Consider the following 16,550-nt stretch of genomic DNA (forward strand, 5'->3'; position numbering starts at 1 on the left):
ATTTATTTATTTTTAAACTGCTAATTAATTAAAGTTTATTATCTTTCCTGAACCCTCCTTAAAGTCAAGAGGTGCGACATAGGAGCTGTCATTTTCTAATCAAGGAGGCTACAATACAACTAATCGGATACTAAAAATTTCAAAGGGCTTAGGATGTGTGTGATCCGGATCCCACAAGAGGGTGAGATTACTCCGAAATCCCAGAGGGGTACAAATTGCCCACAATCCTCTTTTAAGGCCATGCTGCTTCACATTACAGATCGGACTCCCTTGAGTCGGTGATTGGTGTTAACAAATTTTGCCAGTGAAGAGCGTAGATTACAAGTTACAACTAAATGATGAGAATACTTTGACAAGGGCAAATGGGGACATTCACTCCTCTATGAAAATAACCAATAGAGCTGGGGAATTCCAACCCATAAAGTTGTTAAAAAAAATAGCAAGTAAATTATTTTATTGGCCACTCTGACAAGCAGAAAACATAATCTCAATGGCACCTAGCTCTCCCATGGAAGCCTCAGGCCCCTATCACCTCTTAGTTAGACCCTTCAGAGGGAGCCCTACATGCTGCCATTAAATTTCGAAAACTCATTCAGGAATACTGGAAAATCGGGGGGCTTTCAAGCTTAAAAAACCTCTTCCACCTGACAAGCGAGGGCAACAACGGGCTAAAACCTTTAATTTTTAATTTTATTAATTCAACGAAAACACTTGCCTCCAAAAAAAGAAAAAAGGAAAAAAAATACCCAAAATCTGGCCACATAATTAAAAGAGAACATTTAAAATGGTTCAAAATATTGCAGCAAGTCAAGTAGCCTAGCAAAAACCTAGAAAGGATATAAGTAATGATTATTTAAAGAGATGTCTGTGGAGGTATAAAGAGGAATCTGATTTAACATTATTACAACATAATAGGGGCAAATCCCGCTGCTTACAGCCCCCGTAGAGCAAGCTTGAAAACAAAATACAATTTCACACTAGTTTGATCCGAATTCATAAACTCTTCGGATTCCCAATTGAGAAAATAGCTTATGAGAGGATGCTCCTCCCTATAGGAGACCATACTGATACAGACACCCACTTCTCACCATTTACAATTACATAAGTTGAACTTGGTAAAAGAGTTTAGTTACCTTTGAATGGGTTAAGTAAGCAACACATCCACAGTTGCCTAAAACCAAAAAGCCTTAGTCAGTATTAAAGAAATAGCTACTCCAGTTAATTAAATCTCCAACATTAGCTCATTATACTTGAAATACTTCAGCAGGGCCTGGGAATTCCTGGAAGAGATCTGGGCAGGTGCGTCTCTTATGTACCCCCCATCTGTATTAACTGCAGTGGAGACTTTAGCAGCTTCTTCAGTGTCTCTACTATACTAGAGAAAGAGGGGCGCTGAGCAGGGTCACTGTCACATCAAAATAAGCAACCATCAGAGAATGGATGGAGAATCTCAATGCAAGAAATGAAAGTGTTCTTCAGGTTCTGGTGTCAATAGGAGATGTGGACCAGGACCTTATAATGCCTGACATTTCAACTCTCATAAGTACCAGTAGAGGAAATGTCAAGGCAAAATCCATGAAGTCAGCCTCTGACCTTGGTATCTATATTAGCAACAGGAGGGGCTAGAACTCAAGAAACTGCCTGCTCCAACAAATCAATATCTACCCACGTAGAGGAGCTATGCCCATGGACAAATATCTGTGTGCTGGTTCATTTGGTCTCATTTGTCAAAATCTTTCCTTATTCCTGGTACATTCATTATCCTAATAAAAGAATGGAAAATGCATCTTGACATGGAAGTTCCATGGAGGTGGGCTGGTGAATAGCTAGGAAAATGAGCAAGTAAATCAATTGATATTTTTTATTCAGGCATGTCATGATCCATGTTTCCTTGACTGAAAACGGGAGGCAATGACACTAAGTCCACTAAACAAACTTCAACTTCATCTATGGAACTGAATCCTCATCTTAACATTTATTTACTGTTCTATGTTACATTCAATCAATTTTGACAAGGTCCTTGCTTTACTTGGCTAGCATACGATTATCGTTTTGTAATCAACGAGGGAGTCTAATAAGGGAGTCTAGTGTTCTTACTCAGCCCAACAAGATTCCATAAGAGAAGCCAACACTGGAGAGGTATTCTGTGGGATAGAAAGCCTTCTGTTTTGGAAAGCCACAGCTCCAACCACCTGAAAGTTTTGTAATCATTTCTACCGATTAAAATGTGGGATGTAGGGCATTTCAATGCAGAAGGTGTAATTGTTTATAGTAATAATTATAACACAACTGGCAGTGATGATAGTAACAATAATGGAACCAATAAGAAAAACAACCTATGAAAATATATAGGAATCTAAAAAGCAAACATATGCTAATACCTGGGCAGGGCTAAGTCCATTCCATGGCTGTTGCATGGTCACAAGCTCCCATAAGATCACTCCGAAACTGTAAACATCAGACTTCTCATTTGAAGGCTCTCCACGTAGGAACTCGGGGGCCATCCACTCAGGCTGAAATGAAAAGCACAAGAGAATTACAGGCAGATCAATGCACTGCGAAGAAAAATTTTTTGCTGCAATATTGATGGAAACTACTTTCTATGAAGACTAGAAAAGGCAGCCAGTGTTAATGATGAAAAACATCTGTGAACAATTAAACTAGAGAAACCCCAGATGAGGGAAGAACAGACAGTGTGGAAATGGTATCTGTACTGTGACTGTTAACAGGTAAGTAGCTCAGTAATTAAGATAAGATGCTGGTGAATAATAGGGTGGATTTTTGCTGCAATGGTATGCCGCTGTCCAATTACTTGTTAGAAAACAAAATAAGATGTGGTTTTTACCTTCCGAGGAAGGTGGCGACCAAAATGAATAGCTTATATATCAAAATGGTGCCCGGTTTCACCCAGATGAGTCTATTAGATTGTCATATACATCTTTACTCCTAAAGTTGCACACCTACTATATCCGATCTACTGTATAGGGTTTGAGCCTAGACTTGTGCATATCAGAAGCATTTTGGCAGAAGGCCCCGCAGATGTGGGGTTTGGATTAGACGGGCATGAATGTGTATAACAGGGTAAGAAGTGACTTATCACAAGTAGCCTCACTGCTTATCCTTCCGCTGAATTACTGAAAGCATAAGTGACTACTTACTAAACATCCAGTAATACTACTGAGAAGACTACATACTCAAGATCAAAGTAATATTCTCTGTGAGGAGAGAGAGACTTACTGTCCCAGCAACAGATTTTGATGAGAGAAAAGTGTTTGCCTTGAACCTGGATAACCCAAAATCACATACCTGAGCATGAAACGTGAGATGCAATTAAATCTCTGGCAAATTTTGGGGAAAAAATATCAATTTAAAACTCTTCTAGTACTACCTTCACTGTCCAATTTTTATCCACCAATAGATTGGGAGATTTAAGATCCCAATGAACTATAGGAGGTTTAAGGCAATGTAGATAATTGATTCCCTTGGCCTGCACAGGGTACACAACATGAATTTTTGCAAGCAAACATTAACAGATATAGTGAAAAACAAAAAAAACTAGGACAAACCACATCCAAGGCCATTCGTAATCTCCTCCTTTGATCCAAAATTTCCGCTGAAGTTGGTCTATGAATTAGACGATATAAACTACCCCTGTTCCACAAAGAGTCAGCATTTGCATTAAGCACACACTCTGGTTGAAGCAGCAGGGAGTCTAATCACTACTCAATGATTTACCTAGGCAGATATTCAGTCACAATTGAAAGATGTGGACGCTTTGTTACTGCACCCATGAAGAGTACCACATTCGGATGGCGGACCCGTTTCATTATTGCAACCTAAAAACAGGCAAGATGCAGGGAATCAGCATTTAGAAAAATGACTCCTAATTGGATGGACTAAAGTTTGTCTTGTGTGAAAACATGTTGGTGCAATTAATAAGAGGGTGGATTTGCACAGTGATATGCAACACATTCCACATGAGTATAGTATCTCAAATGATTGATCTAAACCTATGTTCCACTGGTTTTGGCGTTAGATATTGGTTGTGGGTGTGTATATTTATGATCCTCCTTCACATCCACGTAGTCAACTGAAAATAATCTCAATGTTTCTTAGATATGAGGTAATAGAAGGGGAAAAGCAACCAATCAGAAGATAATAACAAGCCAAAAAAAAGAAAGAAAGAAAAATATCCTTCATTTTAAAAAAAAAAAAGAGGTAAGGGATGAGAATGCTCTTCATTCTCTCTTTTATCCTTATTTTTTAGGGTAAAAGAAAATAAAAAATAATTTCAAATCCAAGCAAGTACATTCAAGAGGATCCCACACCCACACACCATGGGTTCATTGGATAAAGTTGAAGAGTTCAAATATCACAGATTAAAACATGTATATCACAATAGAATCTTTTTGCAAGCAATAACCAAGAAAAGACTGAATGTAAGTCATGATACTTATTTGAAGCAAATATTCCAAATGGGGATGGGGAATCCAATACAGTTGACATGCGGCATTGACAATAATTATTGCACGATCAGACTATGTCAAGGTGTCCAACTTAACTCTGCACAAAATGCCACTAAAAAAGATCAAATTCGAAGTAGTAAAACTAATAGGCAAACGCTTTCACAGACAGAAGAATATAAGAGCATGTTTTCAAACAATGGAAGGCACCAGAAATTACATTACACCTAACCACAAAACCCCACCTTCTGAACCAGGAATAGCACATGGACACGCAAAGGAAACCAAAAAATGTCAAAATGGGAAGGGTGATGCATAATGAAAAGAACACAAGGGAGAAATAACTTGAATCATATCACCAACAAAATATACATACATACATATAAACTAAACAAAGGACAAGCATGGGTTGATTGGAATAGGAAACAGAGATGCCCCACTGAACCCCAAAACAGTTGCAAGAAGCCTTGCACGATGGTGATGGTGGAAGTGATGATATGAGAACAGTTTTGCAAAATTGAACCATTCAGGTTCACCATATACATACCTCTCTTAGGAACTCCTTCAACTGATCATCCTGAAAATTCTGGACAGTTAGAACTTTAACAGCAACATCCTGCATTTTAAAGCAAATTAGAAAGGAATACAACAAAAACAGACCGATGGACAGAGAAAAAGATAGTTTGAGTTAAACAAATGATAATATGTCCTTGAAAATGTAAGTTTCCCTTGATAATGTCTCTTTGGATGATAGCATCACCTAAAACAATTATCCCAGGTAAAATATTTTTGTAATGAAGAAAACAGTAAACAGATAAAATGAACACACCTTGTTCATATTTCAACAAAAAATGCATATACTTCAATATAAATTATGCACATATAGGTTCATACACATATACATATATTTATTTTATCCATAAATTGATCCCATCACAGAACAGGTAATTGATAGTTAAATCAAAAGGGAACAAAATACTAACCGATCCATGCCATTCAGCACGATGCACTGTTCCAAATGAACCTGTAGGGGAAAAAGAGAATCATAAAATGAGGATCATACTCTCTAAAGGAATAACAATTAAAGCACTTCAAGAAGCAATTAATAAGTAGCAGAAGTAGCATAGTACCAGCACCAACACGCTCTTTGATATGTAATTCATCCCATGAAATCTCTAGCCAGTCCATTGCAAGAGAAGGTTCAAGATTCAAGTATCTTGGAATGGTTACAGTATGGAATCTACCTCGATTCTCAAGTCTGCCTTCAACCTCCTTGATATTTGATTTACTAGACAAGCTTACTTTAGGCTGCTTGAGAGCCTTACTCGTAATCGGACTTCCAGATAGAGCAATCTCTTTTTTGTGAGCTTGTTGTATAACAATCTTTTCTCCAGCAATTCTAAAACATTCATGTATAGACACCCCAGAAGCAGAAGCATCCACAGCTTCAGAAACATTGCTTTGGACAGATTGCAACATTGCACTTTGAATTATGCACCGATCAGTGTTCCCATTGAACTCCAAAGGCAACACAGATGATTCCATTCTTTCACAAATTTGATCAGTTGGAGTGTACAAGGTGTTTTTCTCATTGCCTGCAAGAGATGATCCTTTAAAGTTTTAATTTACTCGAAGCACATTTGTTTTACTTTTGGAGAAGCCACTGTGAGAACCAATATTTTGTAGGTCAAGAAGTAAACTAAGAGCACAAGCAGGCTTTACATAGCAAACAAGTATACTAACATATGAATTGGGGGGACATGTCACAATTAGGATCACATTTCAGCTTACAGTGAAAAGCTTCATACAGCCATAAGAATAACCTAGAGCCAAGAAGGGGCAAGCGAAAAATTCAACCACCCTTGGACAATAAAAGAACATCACAAGGAACCAACATAACCACACTGCCATCCAAAAAGAACCCGCAGTAACAAGCAATTTTGATTGCAAGCACTATGAGAGGATTATTTGCAAGTCTAGGCACATGCAAGAAACAGCATATATCATTCTTCTTTAGCCTGCATAGACATAGCAGTATGGGCATTGGGCAGCTGCATAATTTTGCATATGGCATCAGAGAAAAGGATTGTGACAGAAGTAAAAGATATACTACATTAAGATAAAGTGTCAGTAAAAGAAACCTATAGTTTGGCATCAAAATTTCCTAAAAAAAACAATAACTATGCCTTGTTTGATAGCTTAGAAAACATAGGAAAAGAGATGAAATCTTGGAAACTGATAGCAGGATGGGTTTACAGTAGCCTTTTTGTGATTCCCAGTTTTATTTTCTGATTCTATCTCTAGGCAATAAACAGAGCATGAAATCAAACATAAGTAAAAATTGATTTTGAAAATGCCCAAGGAACATGTTCCAATATATTTAAGATTAAAAAGCCTGTGCTGCGATCAATCAACTTTTCAAAGAATAATGCTAAGGCAAGGGGCTAAGACCCAATATAATGTGGCGAGTGGAGTGCATCACAGAATGAGGATGGACTTCAATTCTTCACTCTGTTAAAAATTTAATGAAAATTCTCATGAAGATCATAATACTAACAATGAGATACATTGTTAGGAATGAAGATACAATGCACCAAGAATTGCAATCATCAAATCTATCACAATGGGGGGAAAATTGTTGTGTGAAAATTAACATCAAAATGCATAGTAGGCCATCTTGCACTATTTATGGATAACCAACATCCTAAGAGCTAACAAATAAATATATGACATCCTCCCATATTGCAGTGTTACAAATCTCCAACCACCACCACAATCGTTCTTGGTTCACTGCAGAAAACGTGGGGAGCAATAATTTATAAATGCATTTCTAGATCGACATTTTCTTCAATTTCTGTTGCAAACCAGGGTAAGTGAATCCAGATATCTCAGGGTAGTTGTTATAGCGAAGAAAGCCCACACCAGAATAATGAATTGAGCCACTTGAACAACAAATTTCAAGGTGTGCAAAACATAACATACCTAAATATAGAGGATCTTCGGGATAAATACATGTGTTCTTTGAGTTTTGAATTTGACAACATGATTCATTATCCATGTAAGGCTGTTGATATTCTTTAAGATGAGAAATTTGAAGTGGTGAAGGCATTGATGAAAGTAAACCTCCAGTGATTGAGGAATCTGGACCATGGACATTTCCTGGTTCCCCAACTAGGTCAACTACATATTCCCTGTTAAGAAATACACATGGATATAAACAAGCAGATATCTTCTACATCAAGTTGAGAATTGATCACATGATAAAGTGTGAATATAACAAAAGCAACACAAGGAAAAAGAAATTGGAATACAACTTAACAATTATCAAGTTGGCAATCACTTCGAGCCATATTCTTCAATAATAGATGTTGTCCTAAATTATTAAAGCACTATATGGTAGAAGCTCAGTCTGTGGTTTATAATAAAGCTTACAGAAGTACTTGTAAATAAGTATCTTCTACGTCAACATTCCAAACTAATGGGCATGGAAAACAAGAAAATTTGTCATCCATGCCAATCAACATATGAAAAATAATGGCAAATCCTCTAGCATTCTGGAAGAGAAACAAAACTGTAGTGGTCTATTTGGTTTCTTAGAAAATGTTTGTTTGGTAGCAAAACAAATTTTCTAAAAAAAAATAAATAAAACCTACAAGAACAGTCAAAAGAATCAAACCTTGAGGACTGCTTGTCATCAATTTTCACAAGACATGAAGAGCGATGATCGGCAACACAATACTTGCAACCTCGAGCTATCCGGCAAGGCAAACCTATGTAGTCCGCCAATTTCTGCATATGCGAAAACCTAGTACCTGTCAGTAATCAATTCCGAAAGAAACATGCTTTTTAGTAAACTATATATGCTGATGTCCCTACTCCTACAATTAATGGATAATCAAGCATGTCAGCACATGCAGGCTCACATAAAAAAAAAAGGATATATTAACACAAAAATCAAAATAAAAAAACCTACATAGTTAAAATGGGCACCAACACATTGCAAAGTTGGTTGACGTTATTTCCTAAAACACTATGAGTGTTTTACTTTTTTGTGATTTACATTCTGATCAATTTAAATAACAGCACAAACATCTCTTCTTGTAGAATTTCCTCAAGGAAAACCAAAAAAATTAAGCATAAGGGTGTTATTTTTGGTTAATAACCGGTAGAATCATCTAGTCTAGCATTCATTAGCACTAAGATAACCGATAACCCTGCATTATGAATTGCTTGAAAGGCCAATGTTCCATCTAATGATTCTGACAGAATAAATGCAAGGAGAAGAGATCATTTATATTAAAAGAAATGACAAACCCAATCTCCCCACAAACACCAGATAATAATATTAACACAAATTTGTTAATTCACCATGGCAGTCTAAAATACCTTACTGAGCGATCAAGGGACGGAGTCCTCTTAATGCATCTCTTTTTTCACCAAAACATATCCTAGTTGGACACCCCTTTCATGTCACAAGTAGCCTTACTAACTTTGCAGGCTAATACACAAAAACCCACCACCTATTTTATAATTGGGTAACTATTGATAATAATATACCATGATAAATTGATAATCAATTATTATCTATAATAACACTTTAGGCCTTAAATGCCCCAGTTGGAAACCATTTTATAGAACCATGTTATGATACGAAACAAAGTAAATCAGGAATCAATCAAATGTTCAGCAGAGTAGTTGTTTCCAGGAAATTGCAAAAAGGAAACCTGAAATTATTGTTGTCAAGAAAACATTTATGCATGATAGGGAACAAAGCATAGCATCTTGCCACCTTGAAAAGAATTGCTCTATGCCTACAGAGCCCCATTGATAGGCTGCCGATCGGTAGCACAATACACTTCTGAAAATCTCTCAATCTCTTGCTAACCAATTTCCATTGCTTATGGAGATCACCTTGCTCCACCGGAAAACTACCCCTTTAAATCCAAACAGGCTCAATACGTAAACATCAGCTAAATCAAACAACCAAATAAAAGGTTAAAGCAATAAACTACGACGGAGATGGAAACCTTACCCCATATAGATTGCAACCAGCTTGCCAAGTTGCTCCACCAACACCAAGGTATTCTCTGAAGCGCAGTATAATTGATGTGCTTTATCTTCAAGCTCCTTGAGGCGCGAGTCTCCACGTCTATCAACAAGAACCACCTCCATGGATGTATCATTGGGTTCTACGGCTTTAAGCGCCATTAAAGGTGGCAGCCTTCTACCTTCCTCCAATTCATTGCACATCACCCACACATACGGATTCATTCCCAGAATGTTATAGAACCCGTCTGATATTTTGTCAGTATATGACAAGCACCCACTAACCTGAAAATTTGCAGCATTTGAGATTTTCAAACCACTACTATATTTTCATTTAACAGAATAGAAAATAGTTCTTCAATCCTCGTGAAATCAAAATAACGTAAACAGATGATCCAAAAACTTGCATTGCTTTTCTCTGAGGCCACGATCAGAAAATAGTGCTCAAACCAGTGGTTTTACACAAAGACCAACCGCAAGCTAAAAGAATATGAAAAGTAAGAAGACAGTGAGTACCCAAAGACGATAGGAAACAACGTCGGGATCGAAGGAGACGGCATTTCCCTCCGCTCCACTCTCTTGTAAAAAGAGCACAGGCTCACAAGCCAACGACGCTTGAGAAGCGAGTCTTTTAGCAAGCGTGAGCTGCAAATAGTAGCTCTCCCTTGACTTCTGCGCCGCACTCTCCTTCTCCTCATCCACCTCTCGCCTCGTCGACTCCTGCGAATGCGAATTCGTATGCGAATCCTTCAGACCGCTCGACACGTTCCCTTCCACCGTCGTTCCAGAGAACAGGCTCCCAGCATAGCTACTACCGCTCGACACCCTCGGCAACGACACCTGCCGATCAAACTGCTGGTCCTTTCCTGCCACCACCTCCGGCACCGGCGCTGGCGGTGGAGGCAACAACACGTCGCGATCACCTTCATCGTTCCGCGACCTCAACCTCACGTGACCCGATCTGTCACCCTTTTTCTCCACCAACCAGTCACAAAAAGCGGCGAGTTGCTTCTTGCTCCGAAACTTATCGCTTCCCGTGAATAGATCAGAAGCATTGTAAGTCCTATCAGCAGTCACATCCTTGGTTGTTCTCGTACCTTTTCTGTTACTTTCGCCTCCAATCTTCTTCTCGTGAGCCAGCAGCTCCTTGGAAGATGCATCGAATCTGCGGTCGGGAAACTGCCTGGGGAAGAAGTAAGTGGTTCTGTGAGGCATTTTTACCAGCCTCAACAAACCTTACACCCTCGCTCCCTCGCTTGCCTCTCTCAATCTCCGACCACTCACATCCTCAAACCAAACAACAACGCCCTAATTGACCGTACAAGCTTTCTCTCTCTGCAAGCCTTTTAACGATCAAATGAGTTGATGAGCTCTGAAAGCCTTAAGATCCCGCACAAACAATGGTTCATTGTTGGCGATTGATCCAGCGAAGAAGAAGATAGATATAAGAAACAGGGTGAGAAAAGAAATGTTGGGAGACTTTGGTTGTTATGGGAAATGAGAGTGGATGAGTGGGAAAAATAAAAGAAGAAGCAACACGTGAGGCGACGGTGGTGGCTAACGGGCGCAGCATACGTGAATGCGCACCTTTATTGCAGGGAGAACACGTAAGGATGCAGTGCGAGGAGGTTAAGACACGTGAGCAAAAAGGCATTCGGGTGCGTGATGCGCACTGTGAACAGGTTATGGAGAGTCGCAGGGGAACTGAGAGTCGGTCTGGGTGGTCGAAAATATTATTATTATATCTCAAAAAACTGCATCATTATTCTTATATCTCCCCAAAAAATAAAAAATAAAGGAGCAATCGTCATTGGGAACAAGCAGCTTGTGAAATGACGGAGACGCCCCAGGTGTTTGTTGCGAATGACGAAGTCAGAGACACCTTTTCTCGACATCTTCCTCCCAACCCCAACCGCATCCGCATCCGCATGTGACATCCCTGCTGCCTTCCCCCCTGGCTGTAAAGCCCCCCTCCCCGCTCCCCCTGTCATCCATTTTCCCTTTCCCTTCCTTCACTTGATGTGCGTGATGCTACCGGTTTTTCCTTTTTCCCCCTTTTTCGTAATTTTTCCGATAGCCTATACAGTATTCATACATGGTGTGTTGCTTCCTTTCCTAAGCTGTGCCTTTTATTGCGATTGACAGTTGGTTGTTGAAAGCGTCCACCCAATTTATTATCAAATCTGTGAGTCATTGAATCACTAAATAAATATATCATATTGGTTTCATGCCACTGCCTATCAAATTTCTTTGGTTTGCTTTGAATGGGACACATGGACTAAAATAACAGCCGTCAATTCATCAAAAGGCGATGGTTTGTAAGGGATTGGCTCTCGATGCAATGTATCGAACCCCCTCGTACTCTTATTCATTACCACCTAATTAATAACAAGGCATGATAATGGCCTCAAGCCATGAACTTATCTGACCGTATTGGCCATTAGACGTAGCATCATGGATCGTTCCAATCATGAAGCGCATTAGTGTTGATCGCCGGATTTTCCTAGTTTAAAAAACGGACCACTTGCCATTTTCTATTTAAAGAAGTGAGGGAATAGATCTCGCGCATTGTGCCTTTGCCCAAAATAACAAACAGGCCCATTTTTTAATCACTTTTCGTGTGGTGGAAGCGAATCACATTGGTTTATAATTTATTTTTTTTAGTGCAAATGATAATTAAATTTGTAGCATGGAGAATGAGTCACATTGATATGATCATCCCTCGTCTATGGATGCAGCGCTGAAGAGAGTATGCAGATAGGTCAAGGACTTAAAACAGAGCACATGCTTGGTGAAAGAGGGAATGTCACTGGCTACACTACTCCCCATCTATGATAGATGTGGGTAAAAGGGAGGGCGCTTTTCAGCTTTTGTGCCCATGAATGGATGCTTTTCCATTTTGTGCCCACGAGGATTTTAGGTGGGAATATCAGAAGTTTTTATTTCCATGAGCCGTACCGCATTTTCATTTACTTCTGATTTTCATTGTCACGTCTCACGTGCCACGCAAATTAAAAAAAAAGAAGGTAAAATGGATGCTTTTTTGTTTAGGGTGTGTTTGATTGCACTATTTTTGGTTTTTAACTGTAATTTTTGAAATATATTTTTTGAATATTATTTGGGAGTTTTGCTTTTAAAAATTTTGATATTTATTTTTCAAAAATAAATTTTAAAATCAAAACTTTTTACTAAATCTGCAATATATATGCACCACATATAAACATTCAAAAATTATTGCAATTTATTGAAAGTCAATTAAAATTTAAAGAAAATTTTGAGTTTTGATATAAAATTACCAAACATGGTTTTTATTTTTTTATTTTTTTAAAAAAAAGTGTGAAATGAATAAATATGTTTAATATTTTTAAAATAAAAATGTAGTTGAAAAATCCTTTAGGTTATATATTTTTAAAATAGTAAAAATGGAAATGTATCTAAACAATTGCTTAATACATAGAAAATCTTTTATTTAAAATTTATTTTTAAAACATATTTCAAAACAACAAAAAAAGGTTAAAAACATTTTGAATTCCCAAATAAATATTTATTTAATAAAACATCATAAAATAATTTTTAAAAATAGTTTTTTTTTAAATAATAAAAATGAAATGAAAATTTTGAGGAGTCCAACCACCAGCATTGCCTAAGTGAGCAATATTAAATGCTATGCTATCCCTGTCAAATAGCTTTAGCTTTTTAAATTTTGAAGCTTCAAGCATGATAAAGACTTACTATTATTTGGGTCAAAAAATAATAATCATCACCCACTACAGGGGCAGACTACTGGGCATATATTTATCTTTTCATTTGGTTGGTGAGCTTTAATAAATATTAAATATTAATTAATATTAAAAAAAAAAAAAAAAAAAAACTGGATGCATGTCACGTGACACATACAATATTAGGAAGGCTAATTGGACAATTTTCAGATTATATTATTTATGATCAATCAGATACGGGTCAGCAAGATGTGTCATACCTTCAACATCTGAACATAGACATGGATGATTTGTTAGTTATAAAGTAGTTACGTTAATTTAATGGAGATTCAAAGCAGATGACTTAATATGTGGCTGAAGTTCCACTCTAGTAATTTCCAACCCTTTCAAATTATATTTGAAGAATACAAAATTTAATAATTTTATTTCAAGTATAATAATAATTGAAGTCGTTTTCTATAGGACAATTGCCGCTCCATTATGACTACGTGATTATTGTAATCACGTACTTGAAGTAACCTATCCAAAGAGAAATACATATTTTTTCTGTGGACAGATTATTACTTCAATTTGCTTGAAAATGGGAAAAAAACGATAATGACTATGAATTGATCATGACAAGGAACTCATACGGTACATGAAATTTCATGAAAAAATTTATTTGTATAAATTATTTGTTCAATTAATTTCAAATAAGTCGTATCTTGCATAGATCAAATACAAGACCAAGGTTATAGTTGAAATCACTAGTAGAAAATCGAAATAACTAGTTATAGTATGTATGAAAGAGCTAACTGAAGTATATTCCTTATTATACATGTGTGTATAAGACACTTACCTAAGTTCCAATTTTTACGAGACATTAGAATAAACAAAAATATCAATTGAAAGTTTTTTATTCGTCAATCAATTATTATGGATGATAATAACAAAGAGGGACAAAAATATAAAAAAAATCAATTCATTATCTATGAAATCTACCCATCCTATGGAGAAGTACATGGGATATTTCTTGAACACTAGTATTTGACAAAAAGCATCTAATATTGTACACATTTTTGTTCCCCTTGTCATTTTTAATCTCTTTAATGGATGTTGAAGAACATTGATGCCATGAACTAAAATGATGATTTAATTTTGCCACAATAAGAAATTTGTAATGTTTAGCTTGATTTCAATCAAATTATAAATAACATTGATGAAATGGTAGAACACTAATGATTGGCTACACATCAAAACCACTTACTAAGAGGATGATTTGTGATGTTTAGTTTGATTGAAATCAAAGTATAAATAACAATGAAGAAATGATATAGCATTGATAAAATGCTAATACACTATAGCCTCGAACTAAGAGAATGATTTGATTTCAATATAGTTGAAAATTTTGTGGCATTCAGTTTGATTGAAATAAAATTAAAAAGAATAATAAGGGATATCAAACTAAAAAAGAATATCGATGGAAAGTTAGAATACTGATAATTCCAAACTTTATAATAGGAAAAGTTTGATAATTTTTATTTATTTTCAAGAATTTATAAGACTGAATTATTAATTATACGAAGAAAGCAATAATAAATATCATAAAATTAAGAGAAAAAAATATTATATTATAAATTAAAATAATTAAATACTATTAACATTTAATTGCTCTTTAGAAAACAAATATTATTTCCTAAATTTAGAAAATTAAATATTATTAATAGTTCATTACTCTTAATCTATGAAAATATTGATTTTGTTCATCTCTTGATATTTTCTGTTACATTTTTTCTTCTTTTATAATTGAAAGGAAAAAAATCCCACATACGTTATTTTCGGAGCTTGTAAAATTAAAAACCTCGAACTAAATTTATTTATTTAATAAAATTTCCAATGGATAAGTTCAAATTCTGACAACAGGCAAGTTCAAGGAATATCATGGAATATTCTTCTATGTATTCAAATATCTTTTCTAAGGTTTAGACATGATAAAGAATTTCTCATTATTTAGGTCAAAAAAATAAAAAATAATAATAATCATTTATGATATGGAAGACTCCTGAATCTACATTTATTTGCTCATTGGGTTGGTGACCTATAATTGAATATTAAAACAAGGATGCCTAATGGATGCCACGTAGGATTCGACAATTAATCAGATTTGGATCATCAAGATAATACAACGTATTTCACACCGTCCGATCTTGATCCAACCGCGCTCATGTCATTTCATCACACCACAGACATGGATGAGTTTGAATGGCGATTTTGAGCAGATGACTAATTAGTAATTACCATGTGGCCGAAGTTACAGTACAGTTAAATATATAGAAATTTCGGTGAGTGGACGGGGTCTGTCCATTCAAATGGACAAATTTACATCTATTGCAAATTTTAATTTTAAAATAATTAAATTTTGAAATAAAAAAATCTATCATGAGCGATGTCATTTCTGTCACATCTGGGTGGGCCAACCGGATTACGTTGGTTTACAGATTCCGATGTAAATAAAGTGCTCGGAAAAAGAGAGGGAAAAATAATAATAATAAAAAAAGAAAAATATCTAGAAGAGAAAATAGTGGGCCCCGCATTTAGTAAAGAGAGGAAAATGTGAGGGCTGGAGGGACAAGGGAGGACAACCTGGGAATTTCGTAATGGTCAGGAAACTTGCCTTGGGGTTGGGGGCTTCCCACATGATGATACAGTTAAAAGTCTGAAAATGTTTAAATTTAAAATATAATAAAGCCCATGTCTAGATGGTGTGAGTCTGAAGTCTGAAGTCCTACCCCAAGTGTGGAATGGGCTCCACGCCTCCACCCACGTCACGCCTCCCGCTTTTTCTCGCTTTCTTCAATCTGAACCGGTAAAGTTTTAATTTTGAGATGAAATTATATGATTTAATCTGAAGAATCTTAACAATTTATTTATTGGAGGTTTAGAGTGGCATGCAGAGATGGGTATGGTCGATGGAACTGAGGGAGGCACACTGACTTTGAAATCGTGGATGACAACCAATTCAACGAATATATCATTGTAGACAAAGGAAGGTGGATTCCATTGTTTTATTACTTCAAAAAATTGAAAAAAAGTGAAAAGTATAATTACTTCCTAATTTTGAGATAAATATTGAATAATATGGATTAATTTGTGACTCTTACTTATCTTATTTTTCCCTCTTTACAAATTTTCTTTTGCGTTTATCAACGTGGAATGAAAACAAATAGCAAATAATGTTTTTTGCTTTTTTTGATATATAGAAAACAATTGTATTGATAACATATACAAAATGACAAAAAAACAAAATAAAAAATAGAATAAAATACAACAAGAACATGACAAT

The 16,550-nt window shown here is 36.1% G+C and overlaps 1 protein-coding gene across 2 annotated transcripts; it reads right to left on the bottom strand.

The window, feature by feature from the left end:
- Positions 1-868: 868 nt before the first annotated feature.
- On the bottom strand, positions 869-11,432 carry LOC100254015 (serine/threonine-protein kinase CTR1). 2 transcript variants are annotated; one of them, XR_788203.3, is made up of 16 exons: positions 10,026-11,432; positions 9,496-9,794; positions 9,253-9,397; positions 8,140-8,252; positions 7,446-7,654; positions 5,594-6,058; positions 5,447-5,487; positions 5,011-5,079; positions 3,736-3,836; positions 3,567-3,651; positions 3,389-3,487; positions 3,238-3,306; positions 2,382-2,513; positions 2,098-2,192; positions 1,251-1,405; positions 869-1,171 (listed from the first exon to the last, which is right to left on the bottom strand). XR_788203.3 is itself a non-coding variant. In XM_003634373.4 (15 exons), the coding sequence occupies exons 1-15, from the start codon at positions 10,722-10,724 to the stop codon at positions 1,309-1,311; spliced, it is 2,718 nt and encodes a 905-aa protein (XP_003634421.1). In that variant the 5' UTR covers positions 10,725-11,432; the 3' UTR covers positions 869-1,308. The 2 variants fall into 2 exon arrangements, 1 of the variants encoding a protein (XP_003634421.1); XM_003634373.4 differs by having other exon boundaries at positions 869-1,405.
- Positions 11,433-16,550: the final 5,118 nt, after the last annotated feature.

The sequence above is a fragment of the Vitis vinifera genome, chromosome 18 (assembly GCF_030704535.1).
Source record: "Vitis vinifera cultivar Pinot Noir 40024 chromosome 18, ASM3070453v1".
Lineage (NCBI taxonomy): Eukaryota > Viridiplantae > Streptophyta > Magnoliopsida > Vitales > Vitaceae > Vitis > Vitis vinifera.

What these genes read in the sequence shown, in the direction of transcription:
- LOC100254015 (XM_003634373.4), bottom strand. Translation starts at nt 10,724, where the DNA reads ATGCCTCACAGAACCACTTACTTCTTCCCCAGGCAGTTTCCCGACCGC. An exon ending in ATAGAGCAATTCTTTTCAAG is followed by an intron (nt 8,253 to 9,252) that starts GTGGCAAGATGC and finishes TCGCATATGCAG; the next exon opens with AAATTGGCGGACTACATAGG. An exon ending in CGAAGATCCTCTATATTTAG is followed by an intron (nt 6,059 to 7,445) that starts GTATGTTATGTT and finishes CATCTCTTGCAG; the next exon opens with GCAATGAGAAAAACACCTTG.